Source organism: Aquila chrysaetos, chromosome 2 (assembly GCF_900496995.4).
Source record: "Aquila chrysaetos chrysaetos chromosome 2, bAquChr1.4, whole genome shotgun sequence".
Classification (NCBI taxonomy): Eukaryota; Metazoa; Chordata; class Aves; order Accipitriformes; family Accipitridae; genus Aquila; species Aquila chrysaetos.
In genome coordinates this window covers 10,419,515-10,444,910 of record NC_044005.1, presented here as the reverse complement: position 1 = coordinate 10,444,910, position 25,396 = coordinate 10,419,515, and the positions used below count along the sequence as shown (strand labels likewise).

At 56.7% G+C, this 25,396-nt stretch overlaps 1 protein-coding gene across 1 annotated transcript in view; it reads right to left on the bottom strand.

The window, feature by feature from the left end:
• Nucleotides 1–57: 57 nt before the first annotated feature.
• The window catches only part of LOC115350204 (protein AHNAK2-like), a 78,865-nt gene continuing 53,526 nt past the window's right edge, over nt 58–25,396 (bottom strand). Inside the window, 9 exon segments of the mRNA XM_041129285.1 lie at nt 58–6,943; nt 6,992–7,082; nt 7,084–8,352; nt 8,354–9,481; nt 9,483–13,519; nt 13,568–16,334; nt 17,403–17,866; nt 17,915–18,698; nt 18,700–24,951. Coding sequence (XP_040985219.1) covers nt 1,044–6,943; nt 6,992–7,082; nt 7,084–8,352; nt 8,354–9,481; nt 9,483–13,519; nt 13,568–16,334; nt 17,403–17,866; nt 17,915–18,698; nt 18,700–24,951 — 22,692 coding nt within the window. The 3' untranslated portion in view covers nt 58–1,043.

Here is a 25,396-nt window from a genome sequence, read left to right as displayed (position 1 = left end):
GGGATTTTCAGAATAAGAACATGCTAACAGCACTATCAGTAACTCGCACTACTCGAGTTATTATTCATATGGTGAGTTTATTGTGGTTTAAGAATACAGACAGTGTTTTAATAATACATGTGAAGGCTGTCACATATGCACTCTGGTTTTTGTTATGCTCTTGAGAGAAGCATTAATATAAACAGAGAAGCAAATAATTATATACATCTTCTTTCCCAGAAAATCTTTGAAGCAATTCCACCAGTGTGGCAGATCATTCTGTGCATTTAACTATCCAGTAAATATATACATTAAAATTTATTTATCCACATTTTAATAATTATTCTTTGTCAGCATGTTTTATTTTGGTATCTTAAAAATGTGAATTAGTTGTATGGGTTTTGGTCTTGAATTTATTCTGTTGGTTTTTTAAAAATTCTTTTAAGGCTAAATATGACCCACCACAATAATCAAAAACTGACAAGAGAGGAAGAGGTAAAGTGTTAGTCTCTCTACACTAGTATTTTGTTTTTATTTGGCATTTTAAAATGTTTGTGGAATATACATATCACCTTAGCTGAAATAAAGAAAAATATTTTAATAAGAAAGCAAAAGTAGATCAGAAAGGTCCAAAATCTAAACAGGTAAGTATAGTTCTCATAGTACTAGTTTATACTCCATTCTGGAAATAATCTATAATCTAAACATAATTGGTGTGTTTTTGAGAAGCCTTTTTAACAAGTCTTTTTGCTGTCATTGAGCCTTTCAATGGTTTACTTTCATGGTTCAGGTATCTTTTCAGACTTTGCTAAAACTATGGGCTCCTCTGTACCTGTAGTGATTGTTGCCTTTGGGGCAGATTTGAAGAAATTGGTATTTTTGTTAGTGCACAATATAGCACATCCATGTACTTGAAAATTAATGTGGTAAATTCTGTTCAACTGTTTTCATGAATATCAGCTTTGGGTTTTGTTTAATTTTCAGTTACTAGAAAATTAAGAAAACATTTTTTTCTGTACATGTAGATGATTTTATTTTCACTGAGGGTTGAGAAAAGACAATCTTCATTTGGTTGTTTCTCCAGGAATATTAGATTGACTGTCTTTGTCCTCCTCCAACAAGATTAGTTCAGTTCTTGCTGAAGATGTCACGATAGTTCGAGAAACTGGAACATTAGATGAGGCCCCATCAATTTCAACTTTTTCACTCTCTGTTGTTTCTTTAGGTGATAAGCTTTCTTGTGCATCAAAAAATACATCAGGTTTATCTGATGGGCTATCTTCATCTGAGATTCTTCCCTCTTTATGAGTCATCTCTTCTTTGTCAACAGCCTTAGCCTTTTTGGAAGGAGATGTGAAACCAAGCTTGGGAAATCTAAACCATCCAGTTTTTTCAGTTTGCTTAGAAGAATCATTATCTGATGTGTCAGCAGGTTTCACATCTTCTGGAACTGATTTTTTTAGTTCTGTTTTTGAATCTGTGCTTGTTTCATCACCAGAAGATGAAAAGCCAATACTTGGAAGCCAAAATTTGAATCTTCCAGGAGATCTTTTACTATCAGTCTTTTCTTTTTCATTGGTTATGTCTTTTTCTTCATCTTCTGGTGCTTCAGCTACATCCTCATCTTTAGAGAGAGGACCTGCAGTTATTCCCTCTGGTGACTTATCAGGAAGACTCTCTTCGAGTTTACTGGAAGGCTTTACTTCAACAGCATATGGTTTTAACTTCGGCAAAGTTACTTCACTAGATTCTTCAGTCTCGCTGTGTGGTTTGTCAGATAGTTTAAGCTCAGCACTGCCAGTTCTCTGTGCTGCTACTCCGAAGCTTTCATCAGTACATTTAGGTTTGCTCACTGATACACCTTCTGTGGAAGATGGCTGCTCGACTAGCACTTCTAAGTTGCTATGTGATTCAGGCAACTTCACCTTGAGCAATGAGAATCCCAAAGTTGCAGTTTTGACTTCTGATGAGAGAATCTCTGATTCTTTCAGGATTTCAGTAGTGTAAATCTCACACCTTTCAATAGCAACATGTTCAGGTTCTACTTTCTCACTCACTTCTTGGCCCTCTACATACGACCAATGAATGTCTTGCCCTGCATTTGAAAGGGAGGACTCTATGGTAGTAGTCATCTGTGCTGTTTTAATGTCAGGTTCAGTCAGTGTTAGAATTTTGCTTTTTGCTTTTTGAATACCACCCTCTGGAGCCTCTGGTGTTTCTTCAGGGATAGCAGAGCTTGCTTGCAGTTGCACTACTTCAATATCAGTACTAGAGCCCTTTGGATCTGTTACCACTTTTGACACTGAAACATCAGCTTCAGTTGGGAGAGCTCTGAAAGTGAATCTTGGTATTTTTAGTTTGGGAATTTTTATATTTACTTCTGGGCCACCTTGTGATTTGTCCACTGTTTCCACTGCTATTCTGGCAGATGCTTCCATATGATCTGGAGCTGGACTTTTCAGGCCAATAGATTCTTCTGATTTTTGAAACTGCATTTCTGCTGTGCCTATTTCAGTTTTACATACTGAATCACCTTCTGACTTTGGCAAATTGATATCATCTTCAAAATCCTTCACTTCTGAATGCAACACTCCAAACTTTGGAATCTTAAACTTGTATGTTTTAATTTTACTTGTTTCTGCTCTATCTTCTACTTGCACTTCCACCCCTGCAGACATGTCCTTTTCAACACTTTTCACTTGAAATTTCATTTCAGGATCTACTCTAGCAATTTTAACATCCATCTTCACTCCTGGAACTTCTACCTTTAGATCTTCCAGCTTAGCTGTAACATAAGCACCATCTTCTGATCTCTTTGTTGTTGACGATGCACATGTAGGCCTTTTTAATTGGCTTCCTTCAATGTCTTTTCCTATAATTTTCATCTCACCCTTTTTCTTTCCTTTTTTAATTACTGCCTCTTGATTTTGGACATCTAGCTCTTCCTTTGGAAGACTAACATCTGTTTTGTCCTGTGTTGCATCCAGAGTAATTTCAGCTAATGATGGTTTACATCCTACTCCTGAAGTCTCTAACTTAGTGGAACTTTCTACCTTTTGGACTTCTATATCCTGTGATTTGACTTTACACTCTTGAAGAGTCAGAGTAGGAAACCTGTTCATTAAACTGTTGTCTTGGTCAATTTCTGAAGCACTTAGGAATTCTGTCGAAGACACTGTGAATTCTGAAGTATGCATTTTTTGTCCTTCAGCACCGCGCTTAACTATGTCTGCATAAGTTTCAGGTTTTGGAATATTCACTCTACTATCTGTTATTTCTGTGGATAATGAAATATCTCCTTCCATCTTTGACAAGCTAACATCAGAAGTCTTCACAGAAACTCCTAATTTTGGAATCCCTTCTTTTCCAATAGTAATTTCAGCAACTGCATGTGGTAATGAGAAGGTAGTTTCAGGAATACTTGTTTCAGTTTGTACTTTGACAGAGGGAATGCCTGCCTGAGCTTTTTCCATACTTCTTTCAGTATCAGCATCACCTTTTTTTTCCTTTAAGGATGTACTGCCAAATGCAGGTATTCTGAATTTTGGCATTTTAAACCATCCCTGATGTTCTTCAGTCTGAATGTCTTCAGCTTTTATTTCATGTTCTTCTTTTAATTTGATTTCTTTCTCCTCAGAGCTCTCAATAGCTCCCTCTGTCATTGGTTTAGATACTGACTGGGGGCTTATGTCTACCTTTGGAGCTTCAATGCCAGCTGTCAGAACTTGGGGTGCTTTTATCTTACAAACACCTACTCCAGAATCCGACATATCAGATGTAAGTTCTGATGTTGGAACTCCCACAGCAATGTCAGCAATTTCATTTGTCATTTTTAGCTGGGGTAGCTCAGCTTCTATTTTTGGAGAGCTGATCTCTGTCTCTGGGCCCTTCCCTTTTGTTAGGGAGATTCCGAACTTTGGCTTTTGGAATTTGGGCATTTTAATCTTCCCTTCAGGACCTTCCAATTTAATCTTTCTTCCATCCACCACTGAAGATCCTTCTATTACTGTTTCAGGGCTCCTCAGTTCAATTGAAGCTTCTCCTTTGGGGAACTTAATACTTGTTTTCTGAATGGTATCTTCACTGATTGAACTTGATTTTAGGACAACCTGTTGAAAACTCCCCTCTGAGGGAGGCAGAGCAGCATCAATCTTTGCTGAGCTGACTCCCATTTCAGTCTGGGAGGCTCCAGTTTCTATTTTCGAAAACTCCAGAGCAGGGATCTTAACATCAGCCAGTTTTATGCTTATTTGTGCCCCCTCTTCTGTCCTTTTGGAATGACTTCTTTCTATGTCAGGTATCTGTATTGAATCATCACCCTCTCTTTCTGTGTTAGGAATAGTAGCATCGGCTTCAACTTTTGGTGAGTGAGTCTGAGATTTGGGAACCTTTATCTTGGAGAGTGAAATTTTAGGCATGACAAATTGAGGCTTTTTAATTGGACTTTTTTGTTCAACTTTTCCTGCAGATATTTCCAGATCAAGGTCTGGCCCAGGACCTTGATCATCAGCTTCAGTTCCTCTCACTTCTGTGTCTATTCTGCTTGACACCACAGCAAGTTTATGATCTTCCAAATTTGCTCCAGAATCCGGCTTAACACTTGCTTCCTTCTTTGGTGACCAGCTGAAGGATGGAAGTTTGAATTTTGGCATTTTGAAGTGCCCTTCTTTCCCTTCTCCATCTCCATCTTGTTTTATTTCCCCTTTGATTTTTAGTGCTGCATCTGAATCCCGAATATCGCTGTCTGTTTTTGGAACAGAAATGTCAGCTGGTGGGAGATGAACATCAGCCTCTGATGCCTTATTGTCAGCTTTGGTCATTTTGACTTTAGGGCTGTAAGGTTCTGTTCCTGTACCACATTCTACCTCCAAATTTGGTGCTTCAACAGCAATGTCATCTATTTCTACCATTGCTTTTAGTTGGGGAACCTTGACTTCTGATTTGGTATGACTGACCTCCTTTTCTGACCCTTTCCCTTTAGAATGTGTAATTCCAAATTTTGGCATTTGGAATTTAGACATTTTTGTTTTCCCTTCCGGACCTTCAATTTTTATTTCTACATCACCCACAACAATTTCACTTGATGTTCTTTCAACACTTGTGTCAGGACGCTTCACATCAAGTGAGCCTTCAGTTTTCATCTTAATATCTGAGGTGGAGAGGCTGGCATTAGCAGCAGCTGATTTCAATGTCAGGTCACCCTCTTCACCTGTAGGAAGTATGACCTCACCTATAGGCTCTATTTCGGGAGCTTTGACTTCTGGTTTGGAAAATTCCAAAGTTGGGACTGTAACTTTGGGCATTTTTATACCCATCCCTGCCCCTTCTCCACTACTCCCTTTCTCAGATTTCTGTACAGAAACACCTTTTTCTTGTTTGGGACCACAAACATCAGTTTCCGTTATGGGCAGAGACACCTGGACTTTTTGACCCTTAATTTTAGGGAATGAGATCTTTGGCATGATAAATTGGGACTTCTTGTTTCTGCCCTTTTCACCATCTTTTTCTGTTGATGTATCAAAGTCCGCGTGAAGGTATTGATTCTCAGGGGTAGGAAATGTTAATTCAGATGCTGTGTCTCCAGATAAAGTAGACAGAGTGGGTTCTTCCAGTTGTCCCTCAACCTCAGAAGGAGCAATAGCTTCCTTCTTTGGTGACCAACTAAATGAAGGCAGTTTGAATTTTGATGTTTTAAATTTGTTTTCTTTCTCCTCAGTGTCCCTCTCTCCTGAAACTACTTCCTGTTCTGCCTTGCACTCTGAATCTGGGCCACGGATTTCCACTTCTAATTTTGGCTTGGTAACGTCCATTGATGGGAGACTGACATCCAACATTGGTGCATCCAGAACAACTTCAGGTGACGGCTTGTACAGCTTTACACCTAATTCGGCATCAGAGATCTGAGTTAGTTTTTCAGTATCGGTATCTGTCATATCAGATGTTATCCTTCCCCTGGAAATTTCAGGTTCCACTTTGGAACCAACATCACTTTCTGATGGTTTTCCCTTAGACCAAGAAATTCCAAATTTTGGTATTCGTAGTTTAGGAATTTTGACTGTAACCTCTGTGTCACACATAGATATTTCACCAGCTGCTGTTTTCCCTCCTGGCTTCAGACTTCTTTGCTCCAAAGAACCATCTTCATTTAAAATTTCAAAATCTGTTACTAAAAGATTCTCATCAGCAAGAGATGATATTTTTGATTCAGAGTCTGCTATATTCATTTGATATTTAGTAAGAGTAATATCCCCTTTTGGTAATGGGGAATCCTGTTCAATTTTAGAAGACCCAATATCAATGCTGGAGAAACCCAAGATAGGAATTCTGAATTTAGTACTTTTAGAGCTAATATCTCCCTTAATGTCAGGAGGAAGTTTAGATCCGACACTGCCTGAAAGAACAGCAGGAGTTTCCTCTGTTACAGAATGGGAAAGAGATTCTGACACAGAAACGTCAACACTGGACTTACTCTGTGCCTGAGGTGTTGAACTTTTGGAAAGGGAAACCTTAGGCATTCTAAACAGAGAACTTCTAGCTTTACCCATATCATCTCCTTTTCCAGAGGAGGAATCTATGACAACATCGAATATGGGTGCTTGGATCTCGGCCCCGGGCAGGGTCACGTCGACTTCGGCGGTTCCCGAGGGCACCGTCACCTGGGGCTCCTTGAGGCTGACGTCCACATCAGCGGCCACGGTGCCCTTGGCTTCTCTGCTGCTGGACCAGCCAAAGGAAGGCATGCCGAACTTGGGCATCTTGAACTTGCCGTCCTTGGTCTTTGCGGCCTCCTTCTCTGGGCCTTTTGCTTCCCCTTCGAGGGTGAGGGCCGCCTCGGGCGCCTGCAGGTCGACGCTGGCCTTTGGAAGGGTGACGTCGACGGACGGCAGGCTGATGTCCACCTTGGGAGCTTTGATGTCGGCTTTGGGCATTTTGAGGGAGGGCTTCTCCAGCTTCCAGCCGGCCCCTTCGGTTTTGGCGCCGGGGACGTCGGCTTTGAGGCCCAGCGCGGGGCCCTCCCCTGTGGCCGTCACGGTGGCGGAGGGGAGGTCGACCTCTGCGGTGGGCAGGCTGACCTCGCCTTCGAGCCCCTCCGCCTTGGGGGGGCGACACTCCGAATTTGGGCTTGTCGAACTTGGGCATCTTAAGCTTCCCTTTCAGGCCCGCGGCTTCCAGGTCGGCGCCGCCGAGCGAGCCTTCGGCAGAGGGCACTTTGAGGTCTACCTCGGGCGCCTGGATCTCGAGGGAGCCTTCGACGGAGGGCAGCTTGATGTCGGGGGCGGCGATGCTGACGTCGCCGGGGGCGGCCTTGAGGTCTGCCTCTGGGAGGCTGGCGTCGACTTTGTGCAGGCTGACGTCTGCGTCCAGTTTGGGGGCCTTGACGGTCGGCTTGGAGAAGACCACGCTGGGCACCTTGACTTTCGGCATGTGTATTTTCATGCCGCCGCCCTCAACTTTGCCGGCAGCCACCTCCAGGCCGCCTTCGGCGTCGGGGCCCTGCGGGGCGAGTTCGCCCTCCTGGACTTCAGCCTGGGCTTTGGGCAGCGAGACCTCGGCCTTTGGCAGGCCGACCTGCACGTGGGGAGCTTTGACTTTGGGCAGCTTGACGCTGGGCATCTTGACGTCAGGCATCTTGAATCGAGCTTTCTCGCCGTCTCCTCCGGCGGCCGTCTCGACGGTCACCTCCATGCCGGGCGCTTGGATCTCGGCCCCGGGCAGGGTCACGTCGACTTCGGCGGCTCCCGAGGGCACCGTCACCTGGGGCTCCTTGAGGCTGACGTCCACATCAGCGGCCACGGTGCCCTTGGCTTCTCTGCTGCTGGACCAGCCAAAGGAAGGCATGCCGAACTTGGGCATCTTGAACTTGCCGTCCTTGGTCTTTGCGGCCTCCTTCTCTGGGCCTTTTGCTTCCCCTTCGAGGGTGAGGGCCGCCTCGGGCGCCTGCAGGTCGACGCTGGCCTTTGGAAGGGTGACGTCGACGGACGGCAGGCTGATGTCCACCTTGGGAGCTTTGATGTCGGCTTTGGGCATTTTGAGGGAGGGCTTCTCCAGCTTCCAGCCGGCCCCTTCGGTTTTGGCGCCGGGGACGTCGGCTTTGAGGCCCAGCGCGGGGCCCTCCCCTGTGGCCGTCACGGTGGCGGAGGGGAGGTCGACCTCTGCGGTGGGCAGGCTGACCTCGCCTTCGAGCCCCTCCGCCTTGGGGGGCGACACTCCGAATTTGGGCTTGTCGAACTTGGGCATCTTAAGCTTCCCTTTCAGGCCCGCGGCTTCCAGGTCGGCGCCGCCGAGCGAGCCTTCGGCAGAGGGCACTTTGAGGTCTACCTCGGGCGCCTGGATCTCGAGGGAGCCTTCGACGGAGGGCAGCTTGATGTCGGGGGGCGGCGATGCTGACGTCGCCGGGGGCGGCCTTGAGGTCTGCCTCTGGGAGGCTGGCGTCGACTTTGTGCAGGCTGACGTCTGCGTCCAGTTTGGGGGCCTTGACGGTCGGCTTGGAGAAGACCACGCTGGGCACCTTGACTTTCGGCATGTGTATTTTCATGCCGCCGCCCTCAACTTTGCCGGCAGCCACCTCCAGGCCGCCTTCGGCGTCGGGGCCCTGCGGGGCGAGTTCGCCCTCCTGGACTTCAGCCTGGGCTTTGGGCAGCGAGACCTCGGCCTTTGGCAGGCCGACCTGCACGTGGGGAGCTTTGACTTTGGGCAGCTTGACGCTGGGCATCTTGACGTCAGGCATCTTGAATCGAGCTTTCTCGCCGTCTCCTCCGGCGGCCGTCTCGACGGTCACCTCCACGCCGGGCGCTTGGATCTCGGCCCCGGGCAGGGTCACGTCGACTTCGGCGGCTCCCGAGGGCACCGTCACCTGGGGCTCCTTGAGGCTGACGTCCACATCAGCGGCCACGGTGCCCTTGGCTTCTCTGCTGCTGGACCAGCCAAAGGAAGGCATGCCGAACTTGGGCATCTTGAACTTGCCGTCCTTGGTCTTTGCGGCCTCCTTCTCTGGGCCTTTTGCTTCCCCTTCGAGGGTGAGGGCCGCCTCGGGCGCCTGCAGGTCGACGCTGGCCTTTGGAAGGGTGACGTCGACGGACGGCAGGCTGATGTCCACCTTGGGAGCTTTGATGTCGGCTTTGGGCATTTTGAGGGAGGGCTTCTCCAGCTTCCAGCCGGCCCCTTCGGTTTTGGCGCCGGGGACGTCGGCTTTGAGGCCCAGCGCGGGGCCCTCCCCTGTGGCCGTCACGGTGGCGGAGGGGAGGTCGACCTCTGCGGTGGGCAGGCTGACCTCGCCTTCGAGCCCCTCCGCCTTGGGGGGCGACACTCCGAATTTGGGCTTGTCGAACTTGGGCATCTTAAGCTTCCCTTTCAGGCCCGCGGCTTCCAGGTCGGCGCCGCCGAGCGAGCCTTCGGCAGAGGGCACTTTGAGGTCTACCTCGGGCGCCTGGATCTCGAGGGAGCCTTCGACGGAGGGCAGCTTGATGTCGGGGGCGGCGATGCTGACGTCGCCGGGGGCGGCCCTTGAGGTCTGCCTCTGGGAGGCTGGCGTCGACTTTGTGCAGGCTGACGTCTGCGTCCAGTTTGGGGGCCTTGACGGTCGGCTTGGAGAAGACCACGCTGGGCACCTTGACTTTCGGCATGTGTATTTTCATGCCGCCGCCCTCAACTTTGCCGGCAGCCACCTCCAGGCCGCCTTCGGCGTCGGGGCCCTGCGGGGCGAGTTCGCCCTCCTGGACTTCAGCCTGGGCTTTGGGCAGCGAGACCTCGGCCTTTGGCAGGCCGACCTGCACGTGGGGAGCTTTGACTTTGGGCAGCTTGACGCTGGGCATCTTGACGTCAGGCATCTTGAATCGAGCTTTCTCGCCGTCTCCTCCGGCGGCCGTCTCGACGGTCACCTCCATGCCGGGCGCTTGGATCTCGGCCCCGGGCAGGGTCACGTCGACTTCGGCGGCTCCCGAGGGCACCGTCACCTGGGGCTCCTTGAGGCTGACGTCCACATCAGCGGCCACGGTGCCCTTGGCTTCTCTGCTGCTGGACCAGCCAAAGGAAGGCATGCCGAACTTGGGCATCTTGAACTTGCCGTCCTTGGTCTTTGCGGCCTCCTTCTCTGGGCCTTTTGCTTCCCCTTCGAGGGTGAGGGCCGCCTCGGGCGCCTGCAGGTCGACGCTGGCCTTTGGAAGGGTGACGTCGACGGACGGCAGGCTGATGTCCACCTTGGGAGCTTTGATGTCGGCTTTGGGCATTTTGAGGGAGGGCTTCTCCAGCTTCCAGCCGGCCCCTTCGGTTTTGGCGCCGGGGACGTCGGCTTTGAGGCCCAGCGCGGGGCCCTCCCCTGTGGCCGTCACGGTGGCGGAGGGGAGGTCGACCTCTGCGGTGGGCAGGCTGACCTTGCCTTCGAGCCCCTCCGCCTTGGGGGGCGACACTCCGAATTTGGGCTTGTCGAACTTGGGCATCTTAAGCTTCCCTTTCAGGCCCGCGGCTTCCAGGTCGGCGCCGCCGAGCGAGCCTTCGGCAGAGGGCACTTTGAGGTCTACCTCGGGCGCCTGGATCTCGAGAGAGCCTTCGACGGAGGGCAGCTTGATGTCGGGGGCGGCGATGCTGACGTCGCCGGGGGCGGCCTTGAGGTCTGCCTCTGGGAGGCTGGCGTCGACTTTGTGCAGGCTGACGTCTGCGTCCAGTTTGGGGGCCTTGACGGTCGGCTTGGAGAAGACCACGCTGGGCACCTTGACTTTCGGCATGTGTATTTTCATGCCGCCGCCCTCAACTTTGCCGGCAGCCACCTCCAGGCCGCCTTCGGCGTCGGGGCCCTGCGGGGCGAGTTCGCCCTCCTGGACTTCAGCCTGGGCTTTGGGCAGCGAGACCTCGGCCTTTGGCAGGCCGACCTGCACGTGGGGAGCTTTGACTTTGGGCAGCTTGACGCTGGGCATCTTGACGTCAGGCATCTTGAATCGAGCTTTCTCGCCGTCTCCTCCGGCGGCCGTCTCGACGGTCACCTCCACGCCGGGCGCTTGGATCTCGGCCCCGGGCAGGGTCACGTCGACTTCGGCGGCTCCCGAGGGCACCGTCACCTGGGGCTCCTTGAGGCTGACGTCCACATCAGCGGCCACGGTGCCCTTGGCTTCTCTGCTGCTGGACCAGCCAAAGGAAGGCATGCCGAACTTGGGCATCTTGAACTTGCCGTCCTTGGTCTTTGCGGCCTCCTTCTCTGGGCCTTTTGCTTCCCCTTCGAGGGTGAGGGCCGCCTCGGGCGCCTGCAGGTCGACGCTGGCCTTTGGAAGGGTGACGTCGACGGACGGCAGGCTGATGTCCACCTTGGGAGCTTTGATGTCGGCTTTGGGCATTTTGAGGGAGGGCTTCTCCAGCTTCCAGCCGGCCCCTTCGGTTTTGGCGCCGGGGACGTCGGCTTTGAGGCCCAGCGCGGGGCCCTCCCCTGTGGCCGTCACGGTGGCGGAGGGGAGGTCGACCTCTGCGGTGGGCAGGCTGACCTCGCCTTCGAGCCCCTCCGCCTTGGGGGGCGACACTCCGAATTTGGGCTTGTCGAACTTGGGCATCTTAAGCTTCCCTTTCAGGCCCGCGGCTTCCAGGTCGGCGCCGCCGAGCGAGCCTTCGGCAGAGGGCACTTTGAGGTCTACCTCGGGCGCCTGGATCTCGAGGGAGCCTTCGACGGAGGGCAGCTTGATGTCGGGGGCGGCGATGCTGACGTCGCCGGGGGCGGCCTTGAGGTCTGCCTCTGGGAGGCTGGCGTCGACTTTGTGCAGGCTGACGTCTGCGTCCAGTTTGGGGGCCTTGACGGTCGGCTTGGAGAAGACCACGCTGGGCACCTTGACTTTCGGCATGTGTATTTTCATGCCGCCGCCCTCAACTTTGCCGGCAGCCACCTCCAGGCCGCCTTCGGCGTCGGGGCCCTGCGGGGCGAGTTCGCCCTCCTGGACTTCAGCCTGGGCTTTGGGCAGCGAGACCTCGGCCTTTGGCAGGCCGACCTGCACGTGGGGAGCTTTGACTTTGGGCAGCTTGACGCTGGGCATCTTGACGTCAGGCATCTTGAATCGAGCTTTCTCGCCGTCTCCTCCGGCGGCCGTCTCGACGGTCACCTCCATGCCGGGCGCTTGGATCTCGGCCCCGGGCAGGGTCACGTCGACTTCGGCGGCTCCCGAGGGCACCGTCACCTGGGGCTCCTTGAGGCTGACGTCCACATCAGCGGCCACGGTGCCCTTGGCTTCTCTGCTGCTGGACCAGCCAAAGGAAGGCATGCCGAACTTGGGCATCTTGAACTTGCCGTCCTTGGTCTTTGCGGCCTCCTTCTCTGGGCCTTTTGCTTCCCCTTCGAGGGTGAGGGCCGCCTCGGGCGCCTGCAGGTCGACGCTGGCCTTTGGAAGGGTGACGTCGACGGACGGCAGGCTGATGTCCACCTTGGGAGCTTTGATGTCGGCTTTGGGCATTTTGAGGGAGGGCTTCTCCAGCTTCCAGCCGGCCCCTTCGGTTTTGGCGCCGGGGACGTCGGCTTTGAGGCCCAGCGCGGGGCCCTCCCCTGTGGCCGTCACGGTGGCGGAGGGGAGGTCGACCTCTGCGGTGGGCAGGCTGACCTCGCCTTCGAGCCCCTCCGCCTTGGGGGGCGACACTCCGAATTTGGGCTTGTCGAACTTGGGCATCTTAAGCTTCCCTTTCAGGCCCGCGGCTTCCAGGTCGGCGCCGCCGAGCGAGCCTTCGGCAGAGGGCACTTTGAGGTCTACCTCGGGCGCCTGGATCTCGAGGGAGCCTTCGACGGAGGGCAGCTTGATGTCGGGGGCGGCGATGCTGACGTCGCCGGGGGCGGCCTTGAGGTCTGCCTCTGGGAGGCTGGCGTCGACTTTGTGCAGGCTGACGTCTGCGTCCAGTTTGGGGGCCTTGACGGTCGGCTTGGAGAAGACCACGCTGGGCACCTTGACTTTCGGCATGTGTATTTTCATGCCGCCGCCCTCAACTTTGCCGGCAGCCACCTCCAGGCCGCCTTCGGCGTCGGGGCCCTGCGGGGCGAGTTCGCCCTCCTGGACTTCAGCCTGGGCTTTGGGCAGCGAGACCTCGGCCTTTGGCAGGCCGACCTGCACGTGGGGAGCTTTGACTTTGGGCAGCTTGACGCTGGGCATCTTGAATCGAGCTTTCTCGCCGTCTCCTCCGGCGGCCGTCTCGACGGTCACCTCCACGCCGGGCGCTTGGATCTCGGCCCCGGGCAGGGTCACGTCGACTTCGGCGGCTCCCGAGGGCACCGTCACCTGGGGCTCCTTGAGGCTGACGTCCACATCAGCGGCCACGGTGCCCTTGGCTTCTCTGCTGCTGGACCAGCCAAAGGAAGGCATGCCGAACTTGGGCATCTTGAACTTGCCGTCCTTGGTCTTTGCGGCCTCCTTCTCTGGGCCTTTTGCTTCCCCTTCGAGGGTGAGGGCCGCCTCGGGCGCCTGCAGGTCGACGCTGGCCTTTGGAAGGGTGACGTCGACGGACGGCAGGCTGATGTCCACCTTGGGAGCTTTGATGTCGGCTTTGGGCATTTTGAGGGAGGGCTTCTCCAGCTTCCAGCCGGCCCCTTCGGTTTTGGCGCCGGGGACGTCGGCTTTGAGGCCCAGCGCGGGGCCCTCCCCTGTGGCCGTCACGGTGGCGGAGGGGAGGTCGACCTCTGCGGTGGGCAGGCTGACCTCGCCTTCGAGCCCCTCCGCCTTGGGGGGCGACACTCCGAATTTGGGCTTGTCGAACTTGGGCATCTTAAGCTTCCCTTTCAGGCCCGCGGCTTCCAGGTCGGCGCCGCCGAGCGAGCCTTCGGCAGAGGGCACTTTGAGGTCTACCTCGGGCGCCTGGATCTCGAGGGAGCCTTCGACGGAGGGCAGCTTGATGTCGGGGGCGGCGATGCTGACGTCGCCAGGGGCGGCCTTGAGGTCTGCCTCTGGGAGGCTGGCGTCGACTTTGTGCAGGCTGACGTCTGCGTCCAGTTTGGGGGCCTTGACGGTCGGCTTGGAGAAGACCACGCTGGGCACCTTGACTTTCGGCATGTGTATTTTCATGCCGCCGCCCTCAACTTTGCCGGCAGCCACCTCCAGGCCGCCTTCGGCGTCGGGGCCCTGCGGGGCGAGTTCGCCCTCCTGGACTTCAGCCTGGGCTTTGGGCAGCGAGACCTCGGCCTTTGGCAGGCCGACCTGCACGTGGGGAGCTTTGACTTTGGGCAGCTTGACGCTGGGCATCTTGACGTCGGGCATCTTGAATCGAGCTTTCTCGCCGTCTCCTCCGGCGGCCGTCTCGACGGTCACCTCCACGCCGGGCGCTTGGATCTCGGCCCCGGGCAGGGTCACGTCGACTTCGGCGGCTCCCGAGGGCACCGTCACCTGGGGCTCCTTGAGGCTGACGTCCACATCAGCGGCCACGGTGCCCTTGGCTTCTCTGCTGCTGGACCAGCCAAAGGAAGGCATGCCGAACTTGGGCATCTTGAACTTGCCGTCCTTGGTCTTTGCGGCCTCCTTCTCTGGGCCTTTTGCTTCCCCTTCGAGGGTGAGGGCCGCCTCGGGCGCCTGCAGGTCGACGCTGGCCTTTGGAAGGGTGACGTCGACGGACGGCAGGCTGATGTCCACCTTGGGAGCTTTGATGTCGGCTTTGGGCATTTTGAGGGAGGGCTTCTCCAGCTTCCAGCCGGCCCCTTCGGTTTTGGCGCCGGGGACGTCGGCTTTGAGGCCCAGCGCGGGGCCCTCCCCTGTGGCCGTCACGGTGGCGGAGGGGAGGTCGACCTCTGCGGTGGGCAGGCTGACCTCGCCTTCGAGCCCCTCCGCCTTGGGGGGCGACACTCCGAATTTGGGCTTGTCGAACTTGGGCATCTTAAGCTTCCCTTTCAGGCCCGCGGCTTCCAGGTCGGCGCCGCCGAGCGAGCCTTCGGCAGAGGGCACTTTGAGGTCTACCTCGGGCGCCTGGATCTCGAGGGAGCCTTCGACGGAGGGCAGCTTGATGTCGGGGGCGGCGATGCTGACGTCGCCGGGGGCGGCCTTGAGGTCTGCCTCTGGGAGGCTGGCGTCGACTTTGTGCAGGCTGACGTCTGCGTCCAGTTTGGGGGCCTTGACGGTCGGCTTGGAGAAGACCACGCTGGGCACCTTGACTTTCGGCATGTGTATTTTCATGCCGCCGCCCTCAACTTTGCCGGCAGCCACCTCCAGGCCGCCTTCGGCGTCGGGGCCCTGCGGGGCGAGTTCGCCCTCCTGGACTTCAGCCTGGGCTTTGGGCAGCGAGACCTCGGCCTTTGGCAGGCCGACCTGCACGTGGGGAGCTTTGACTTTGGGCAGCTTGACGCTGGGCATCTTGAATCGAGCTTTCTCGCCGTCTCCTCCGGCGGCCGTCTCGACGGTCACCTCCACGCCGGGCGCTTGGATCTCGGCCCCGGGCAGGGTCACGTCGACTTCGGCGGCTCCCGAGGGCACCGTCACCTGGGGCTCCTTGAGGCTGACGTCCACATCAGCGGCCACGGTGCCCTTGGCTTCTCTGCTGCTGGACCAGCCAAAGGAAGGCATGCCGAACTTGGGCATCTTGAACTTGCCGTCCTTGGTCTTTGCGGCCTCCTTCTCTGGGCCTTTTGCTTCCCCTTCGAGGGTGAGGGCCGCCTCGGGCGCCTGCAGGTCGACGCTGGCCTTTGGAAGGGTGACGTCGACGGACGGCAGGCTGATGTCCACCTTGGGAGCTTTGATGTCGGCTTTGGGCATTTTGAGGGAGGGCTTCTCCAGCTTCCAGCCGGCCCCTTCGGTTTTGGCGCCGGGGACGTCGGCTTTGAGGCCCAGCGCGGGGCCCTCCCCTGTGGCCGTCACGGTGGCGGAGGGGAGGTCGACCTCTGCGGTGGGCAGGCTGACCTCGCCTTCGAGCCCCTCCGCCTTGGGGGGCGACACTCCGAATTTGGGCTTGTCGAACTTGGGCATCTTAAGCTTCCCTTTCAGGCCCGCGGCTTCCAGGTCGGCGCCGCCGAGCGAGCCTTCGGCAGAGGGCACTTTGAGGTCTACCTCGGGCGCCTGGATCTCGAGGGAGCCTTCGACGGAGGGCAGCTTGATGTCGGGGGCGGCGATGCTGACGTCGCCGGGGGCGGCCTTGAGGTCTGCCTCTGGGAGGCTGGCGTCGACTTTGTGCAGGCTGACGTCTGCGTCCAGTTTGGGGGCCTTGACGGTCGGCTTGGAGAAGACCACGCTGGGCACCTTGACTTTCGGCATGTGTATTTTCATGCCGCCGCCCTCAACTTTGCCGGCAGCCACCTCCAGGCCGCCTTCGGCGTCGGGGCCCTGCGGGGCGAGTTCGCCCTCCTGGACTTCAGCCTGGGCTTTGGGCAGCGAGACCTCGGCCTTTGGCAGGCCGACCTGCACGTGGGGAGCTTTGACTTTGGGCAGCTTGACGCTGGGCATCTTGAATCGAGCTTTCTCGCCGTCTCCTCCGGCGGCCGTCTCGACGGTCACCTCCACGCCGGGCGCTTGGATCTCGGCCCCGGGCAGGGTCACGTCGACTTCGGCGGCTCCCGAGGGCACCGTCACCTGGGGCTCCTTGAGGCTGACGTCCACATCAGCGGCCACGGTGCCCTTGGCTTCTCTGCTGCTGGACCAGCCAAAGGAAGGCATGCCGAACTTGGGCATCTTGAACTTGCCGTCCTTGGTCTTTGCGGCCTCCTTCTCTGGGCCTTTTGCTTCCCCTTCGAGGGTGAGGGCCGCCTCGGGCGCCTGCAGGTCGACGCTGGCCTTTGGAAGGGTGACGTCGACGGACGGCAGGCTGATGTCCACCTTGGGAGCTTTGATGTCGGCTTTGGGCATTTTGAGGGAGGGCTTCTCCAGCTTCCAGCCGGCCCCTTCGGTTTTGGCGCCGGGGACGTCGGCTTTGAGGCCCAGCGCGGGGCCCTCCCCTGTGGCCGTCACGGTGGCGGAGGGGAGGTCGACCTCTGCGGTGGGCAGGCTGACCTCGCCTTCGAGCCCCTCCGCCTTGGGGGGCGACACTCCGAATTTGGGCTTGTCGAACTTGGGCATCTTAAGCTTCCCTTTCAGGCCCGCGGCTTCCAGGTCGGCGCCGCCGAGCGAGCCTTCGGCAGAGGGCACTTTGAGGTCTACCTCGGGCGCCTGGATCTCGAGGGAGCCTTCGACGGAGGGCAGCTTGATGTCGGGGGCGGCGATGCTGACGTCGCCGGGGGCGGCCTTGAGGTCTGCCTCTGGGAGGCTGGCGTCGACTTTGTGCAGGCTGACGTCTGCGTCCAGTTTGGGGGCCTTGACGGTCGGCTTGGAGAAGACCACGCTGGGCACCTTGACTTTCGGCATGTGTATTTTCATGCCGCCGCCCTCAACTTTGCCGGCAGCCACCTCCAGGCCGCCTTCGGCGTCGGGGCCCTGCGGGGCGAGTTCGCCCTCCTGGACTTCAGCCTGGGCTTTGGGCAGCGAGACCTCGGCCTTTGGCAGGCCGACCTGCACGTGGGGAGCTTTGACTTTGGGCAGCTTGACGCTGGGCATCTTGAATCGAGCTTTCTCGCCGTCTCCTCCGGCGGCCGTCTCGACGGTCACCTCCACGCCGGGCGCTTGGATCTCGGCCCCGGGCAGGGTCACGTCAACTTCGGCGGCTCCCGAGGGCACCGTCACCTGGGGCTCCTTGAGGCTGACGTCCACATCAGCGGCCACGGTGCCCTTGGCTTCTCTGCTGCTGGACCAGCCAAAGGAAGGCATGCCGAACTTGGGCATCTTGAACTTGCCGTCCTTGGTCTTTGCGGCCTCCTTCTCTGGGCCTTTTGCTTCCCCTTCGAGGGTGAGGGCCGCCTCGGGCGCCTGCAGGTCGACGCTGGCCTTTGGAAGGGTGACGTCGACGGACGGCAGGCTGATGTCCACCTTGGGAGCTTTGATGTCGGCTTTGGGCATTTTGAGGGAGGGCTTCTCCAGCTTCCAGCCGGCCCCTTCGGTTTTGGCGCCGGGGACATCGGCTTTGAGGCCCAGCGCGGGGCCCTCCCCTGTGGCCGTCACGGTGGCGGAGGGGAGGTCGACCTCTGCGGTGGGCAGGCTGACCTCGCCTTCGAGCCCCTCCGCCTTGGGGGGCGACACTCCGAATTTGGGCTTGTCGAACTTGGGCATCTTAAGCTTCCCTTTCAGGCCCGCGGCTTCCAGGTCGGCGCCGCCGAGCGAGCCTTCGGCAGAGGGCACTTTGAGGTCTACCTCGGGCGCCTGGATCTCGAGGGAGCCTTCGACGGAGGGCAGCTTGATGTCGGGGGCGGCGATGCTGACGTCGCCGGGGGCGGCCTTGAGGTCTGCCTCTGGGAGGCTGGCGTCGACTTTGTGCAGGCTGACGTCTGCGTCCAGTTTGGGGGCCTTGACGGTCGGCTTGGAGAAGACCACGCTGGGCACCTTGACTTTCGGCATGTGTATTTTCATGCCGCCGCCCTCAACTTTGCCGGCAGCCACCTCCAGGCCGCCTTCGGCGTCGGGGCCCTGCGGGGCGAGTTCGCCCTCCTGGACTTCAGCCTGGGCTTTGGGCAGCGAGACCTCGGCCTTTGGCAGGCCGACCTGCACGTGGGGAGCTTTGACTTTGGGCAGCTTGACGCTGGGCATCTTGACGTCGGGCATCTTGAATCGAGCTTTCTCGCCGTCTCCTCCGGCGGCCGTCTCGACGGTCACCTCCACGCCGGGCGCTTGGATCTCGGCCCCGGGCAGGGTCACGTCGACTTCGGCGGCTCCCGAGGGCACCGTCACCTGGGGCTCCTTGAGGCTGACGTCCACATCAGCGGCCACGGTTGCCCTTGGCTTCTCTGCTGCTGGACCAGCCAAAGGAAGGCATGCCGAACTTGGGCATCTTGAACTTGCCGTCCTTGGTCTTTGCGGCCTCCTTCTCTGGGCCTTTTGCTTCCCCTTCGAGGGTGAGGGCCGCCTCGGGCGCCTGCAGGTCGACGCTGGCCTTTGGAAGGGTGACGTCGACGGACGGCAGGCTGATGTCCACCTTGGGAGCTTTGATGTCGGCTTTGGGCATTTTGAGGGAGGGCTTCTCCAGCTTCCAGCCGGCCCCTTCGGTTTTGGCGCCGGGGACGTCGGCTTTGAGGCCCAGCGCGGGGCCCTCCCCTGTGGCCGTCACGGTGGCGGAGGGGAGGTCGACCTCTGCGGTGGGCAGGCTGACCTCGCCTTCGAGCCCCTCCGCCTTGGGGGGCGACACTCCGAATTTGGGCTTGTCGAACTTGGGCATCTTAAGCTTCCCTTTCAGGCCCGCGGCTTCCAGGTCGGCGCCGCCGAGCGAGCCTTCGGCAGAGGGCACTTTGAGGTCTACCTCGGGCGCCTGGATCTCGAGGGAGCCTTCGACGGAGGGCAGCTTGATGTCGGGGGCGGCGATGCTGACGTCGCCGGGGGCGGCCTTGAGGTCTGCCTCTGGGAGGCTGGCGTCGACTTTGTGCAGGCTGACGTCTGCGTCCAGTTTGGGGGCCTTGACGGTCGGCTTGGAGAAGACCACGCTGGGCACCTTGACTTTCGGCATGTGTATTTTCATGCCGCCGCCCTCAACTTTGCCGGCAGCCACCTCCAGGCCGCCTTCGGCGTCGGGGCCCTGCGGGGCGAGTTCGCCCTCCTGGACTTCAGCCTGGGCTTTGGGCAGCGAGACCTCGGCCTTTGGCAGGCCGACCTGCACGTGGGGAGCTTTGACTTTGGGCAGCTTGACGCTGGGCATCTTGACGTCGGGCATCTTGAATCGAGCTTTCTCGCCGTCTCCTCCGGCGGCCGTCTCGACGGTCACCTCCACGCCGGGCGCTTGGATCTCGGCCCCGGGCAGGGTCACGTCGACTTCGGCGGCTCCCGAGGGCACCGTCACCTGGGGCTCCTTGAGGCTGACGTCCACATCAGCGGCCACGGTGCCCTTGGCTTCTCTGCTGCTGGACCAGCCAAAGGAAGGCATGCCGAACTTGGGCATCTTGAACTTGCCGTCCTTGGTCTTTGCGGCCTCCTTCTCTGGGCCTTTTGCTTCCCCTTCGAGGGTGAGGGCCGCCTCGGGCGCCTGCAGGTCGACGCTGGCCTTTGGAAGGGTGACGTCGACGGACGGCAGGCTGATGTCCACCTTGGGAGCTTTGATGTCGGCTTTGGGCATTTTGAGGGAGGGCTTCTCCAGCTTCCAGCCGGCCCCTTCGGTTTTGGCGCCGGGGACATCGGCTTTGAGGCCCAGCGCGGGGCCCTCCCCTGTGGCCGTCACGGTGGCGGAGGGGAGGTCGACCTCTGCGGTGGGCAGGCTGACCTCGCCTTCGAGCCCCTCCGCCTTGGGGGGCGACACTCCGAATTTGGGCTTGTCGAACTTGGGCATCTTAAGCTTCCCTTTCAGGCCCGCGGCTTCCAGGTCGGCGCCGCCGAGCGAGCCTTCGGCAGAGGGCACTTTGAGGTCTACCTCGGGCGCCTGGATCTCGAGGGAGCCTTCGACGGAGGGCAGCTTGATGTCGGGGGCGGCGATGCTGACGTCGCCGGGGGCGGCCTTGAGGTCTGCCTCTGGGAGGCTGGCGTCGACTTTGTGCAGGCTGACGTCTGCGTCCAGTTTGGGGGCCTTGACGGTCGGCTTGGAGAAGACCACGCTGGGCACCTTGACTTTCGGCATGTGTATTTTCATGCCGCCGCCCTCAACTTTGCCGGCAGCCACCTCCAGGCCGCCTTCGGCGTCGGGGCCCTGCGGGGCGAGTTCGCCCTCCTGGACTTCAGCCTGGGCTTTGGGCAGCGAGACCTCGGCCTTTGGCAGGCCGACCTGCACGTGGGGAGCTTTGACTTTGGGCAGCTTGACGCTGGGCATCTTGACGTCGGGCATCTTGAATCGAGCTTTCTCGCCGTCTCCTCCGGCGGCCGTCTCGACGGTCACCTCCACGCCGGGCGCTTGGATCTCGGCCCCGGGCAGGGTCACGTCGACTTCGGCGGCTCCCGAGGGCACCGTCACCTGGGGCTCCTTGAGGCTGACGTCCACATCAGCGGCCACGGTGCCCTTGGCTTCTCTGCTGCTGGACCAGCCAAAGGAAGGCATGCCGAACTTGGGCATCTTGAACTTGCCGTCCTTGGTCTTTGCGGCCTCCTTCTCTGGGCCTTTTGCTTCCCCTTCGAGGGTGAGGGCCGCCTCGGGCGCCTGCAGGTCGACGCTGGCCTTTGGAAGGGTGACGTCGACGGACGGCAGGCTGATGTCCACCTTGGGAGCTTTGATGTCGGCTTTGGGCATTTTGAGGGAGGGCTTCTCCAGCTTCCAGCCGGCCCCTTCGGTTTTGGCGCCGGGGACGTCGGCTTTGAGGCCCAGCGCGGGGCCCTCCCCTGTGGCCGTCACGGTGGCGGAGGGGAGGTCGACCTCTGCGGTGGGCAGGCTGACCTCGCCTTCGAGCCCCTCCGCCTTGGGGGGCGACACTCCGAATTTGGGCTTGTCGAACTTGGGCATCTTAAGCTTCCCTTTCAGGCCCGCGGCTTCCAGGTCGGCGCCGCCGAGCGAGCCTTCGGCAGAGGGCACTTTGAGGTCTACCTCGGGCGCCTGGATCTCGAGGGAGCCTTCGACGGAGGGCAGCTTGATGTCGGGGGCGGCGATGCTGACGTCGCCGGGGGCGGCCTTGAGGTCTGCCTCTGGGAGGCTGGCGTCGACTTTGTGCAGGCTGACGTCTGCGTCCAGTTTGGGGGCCTTGACGGTCGGCTTGGAGAAGACCACGCTGGGCACCTTGACTTTCGGCATGTGTATTTTCATGCCGCCGCCCTCAACTTTGCCGGCAGCCACCTCCAGGCCGCCTTCGGCGTCGGGGCCCTGCGGGGCGAGTTCGCCCTCCTGGACTTCAGCCTGGGCTTTGGGCAGCGAGACCTCGGCCTTTGGCAGGCCGACCTGCACGTGGGGAGCTTTGACTTTGGGCAGCTTGACGCTGGGCATCTTGACGTCGGGCATCTTGAATCGAGCTTTCTCGCCGTCTCCTCCGGCGGCCGTCTCGACGGTCACCTCCACGCCGGGCGCTTGGATCTCGGCCCCGGGCAGGGTCACGTCGACTTCGGCGGCTCCCGAGGGCACCGTCACCTGGGGCTCCTTGAGGCTGACGTCCACATCAGCGGCCACAGTGCCCTTGGCTTCTCTGCTGCTGGACCAGCCAAAGGAAGGCATGCCGAACTTGGGCATCTTGAACTTGCCGTCCTTGGTCTTTGCGGCCTCCTTCTCTGGGCCTTTTGCTTCCCCTTCGAGGGTGAGGGCCGCCTCGGGCGCCTGCAGGTCGACGCTGGCCTTTGGAAGGGTGACGTCGACGGACGGCAGGCTGATGTCCACCTTGGGAGCTTTGATGTCGGCTTTGGGCATTTTGAGGGAGGGCTTCTCCAGCTTCCAGCCGGCCCCTTCGGTTTTGGCGCCGGGGACGTCGGCTTTGAGGCCCAGCGCGGGGCCCTCCCCTGTGGCCGTCACGGTGGCGGAGGGGAGGTCGACCTCTGCGGTGGGCAGGCTGACCTCGCCTTCGAGCCCCTCCGCCTTGGGGGGCGACACTCCGAATTTGGGCTTGTCGAACTTGGGCATCTTAAGCTTCCCTTTCAGGCCCGCGGCTTCCAGGTCGGCGCCGCCGAGCGAGCCTTCGGCAGAGGGCACTTTGAGGTCTACCTCGGGCGCCTGGATCTCGAGGGAGCCTTCGACGGAGGGCAGCTTGATGTCGGGGGCGGCGATGCTGACGTCGCCGGGGGCGGCCTTGAGGTCTGCCTCTGGGAGGCTGGCGTCGACTTTGTGCAGGCTGACGTCTGCGTCCAGTTTGGGGGCCTTGACGGTCGGCTTGGAGAAGACCACGCTGGGCACCTTGACTTTCGGCATGTGTATTTTCATGCCGCCGCCCTCAACTTTGCCGGCAGCCACCTCCAGGCCGCCTTCGGCGTCGGGGCCCTGCGGGGCGAGTTCGCCCTCCTGGACTTCAGCCTGGGCTTTGGGCAGCGAGACCTCGGCCTTTGGCAGGCCGACCTGCACGTGGGGAGCTTTGACTTTGGGCAGCTTGACGCTGGGCATCTTGACGTCGGGCATCTTGAATCGAGCTTTCTCGCCGTCTCCTCCGGCGGCCGTCTCGACGGTCACCTCCACGCCGGGCGCTTGGATCTCGGCCCCGGGCAGGGTCACGTCGACTTCGGCGGCTCCCGAGGGCACCGTCACCTGGGGCTCCTTGAGGCTGACGTCCACATCAGCGGCCACGGTGCCCTTGGCTTCTCTGCTGCTGGACCAGCCAAAGGAAGGCATGCCGAACTTGGGCATCTTGAACTTGCCGTCCTTGGTCTTTGCGGCCTCCTTCTCTGGGCCTTTTGCTTCCCCTTCGAGGGTGAGGGCCGCCTCGGGCGCCTGCAGGTCGACGCTGGCCTTTGGAAGGGTGACGTCGACGGACGGCAGGCTGATGTCCACCTTGGGAGCTTTGATGTCGGCTTTGGGCATTTTGAGGGAGGGCTTCTCCAGCTTCCAGCCGGCCCCTTCGGTTTTGGCGCCGGGGACGTCGGCTTTGAGGCCCAGCGCGGGGCCCTCCCCTGTGGCCGTCACGGTGGCGGAGGGGAGGTCGACCTCTGTGGTGGGCAGGCTGACCTCGCCTTCGAGCCCTTCCACCTTTTTTGTACTTGCTTCTAAATTTGTCGGTTTTCCTTCCATTTCACTTATCTGACCTTCAGTTTGCCCTGTTTCATCCCTTGTAGTTGCCCAGGTAAATGTCGGCAATTTAAACTTTGGGAGTCTGAATTTGCTTTCTTTTCCCTCTGTCTCCTTTTCTCCTGTCTTCATGCCAATGTCCATCTTTAAGGTTTTATCACTTGTTGACATGCCATCTTCTTCTATCTGTCCTTTTTTTACAGTATCTACTGCTTCAGCTGTGATTTCTTCTTTTGATATTTTCATGTCAGCTTTAGGCGTCTTGGCCATTTTGAATGTTGGCATTTGTATTTTCCAAGTAGATACTTCTGATTCTGCATCAGGCATGTGAGGTTTCACATCCAAATTCCTGCTTTCCTCTGAACTTGTATCAGCTGTTTTTTCTGGTACTGAATATGGAACATCACTTCCCATTTTGGTGTTTTCAGTCTCTGTCTGTTTTATTTTGGGCACTGAAATCTCAAATTTTGATTTCTGAATTGTTCGTTTTTGTGTGTCATCTTCTGCTTGTTTTTCTCCTGTTTGCACTGTGTCAGATGTTGTGTGTAATTCTGCTTTAGCAGTGCCTATTTCTAGACCTTTTACTTGTATAGATCCTTGTGCTGTGTGACCCATCATGTCTATGTTAATTCCACTTTCTCGTTCCTTTTTATCTGCTGTTCCTTTCTGTTTCTTTTTTCGGGATTTTGATGAGGGTTGCGGTGTTTGTTTAGTTGGGCTTTCTTTCAGATCAGGTGTTTCTAAACTGGGCTTTGGTATCTGTGTTGTTATAGCTGGTACTTCAGGTACAATAAATTTTGATGTTGATTCCTTGTCTTTTTCTTTTTTAATGCTTATTTCAACTTCAGGGCATTTTTGTGCATGAGATGGAATGCCATTTTTCATATCTTTTAAGTCTTTTGTTAAAGTTTCAGGTACCTCCCCTGTTTTAATTTCATAAGCAGGAGATGTGGTATATTCAACAGTTAGGATTTCGGGATTTTCCAGGCTGATATCTTCTTTATGTATTTTTTCTCTTTCAGATAACAGTGTAGTTTTTATTTCTTTTTTTTGCTTGTCTGCTGGTTCTGGTTTGGATCTGTGCATTTTGAATCCAATGCTAGGGAACTTCAGTTTCTTTTGGCTTCCTTTTTTTTCTTTGATATTGACTTCTTGTTGAAATTGAGACTCTGTGTCTGTGCTTGTAGGGGAAATATCCTGTATAGCAGGTTCATATGCATCTGATGTACTATGAGATCTTCTGTGCCCCAGTATCTTTTTATTTTTAATTGACTGGAATTTTGGCCATGACAATCTATCTTTTTTAGGTCTTTTGCTCCTTCCTACCCTTTGGCTTACAATTAATGTTTCCCTGTCTTCTTCTGAAATGGCTTTTCCTGAAACATGCAGTGTTTCTTCAGGAATGCTCTCACTGAGTTCTTTTTCCTGAAAGAACAAATAGTAGTCAGAAGACTAAAAGTAAACTAAATACAGATGCAACACAAAATAAAATACATACTATAAAACATGTAGAAAAATGTGCTTTTTATTTAGACTATCTACTTGTTATATAAAAAATTCCTAAAAAAGGTGTATATAATTCAGGCAGAAATTACATAAAACAAATGGATTATATGACTGTAATAAGTAGATTTCTGGAGATTTACATTCTTTGCAAAATATTGCAGTAAGTAGAGGTTTGTATCTGTATCTATATATGTCTGTACAAATATAAAATATTTATATGTATGTATATGAAGAGAAAAATAATTTTGAATGTGATGGAGACCTATGAGCATTTCATGTCTATGGAAATATCAGTGATTAAACACATATTTTTATGAGAAAATTTCATTGGTGATCTTTTGAGAAAAATATTTACTGATATTTT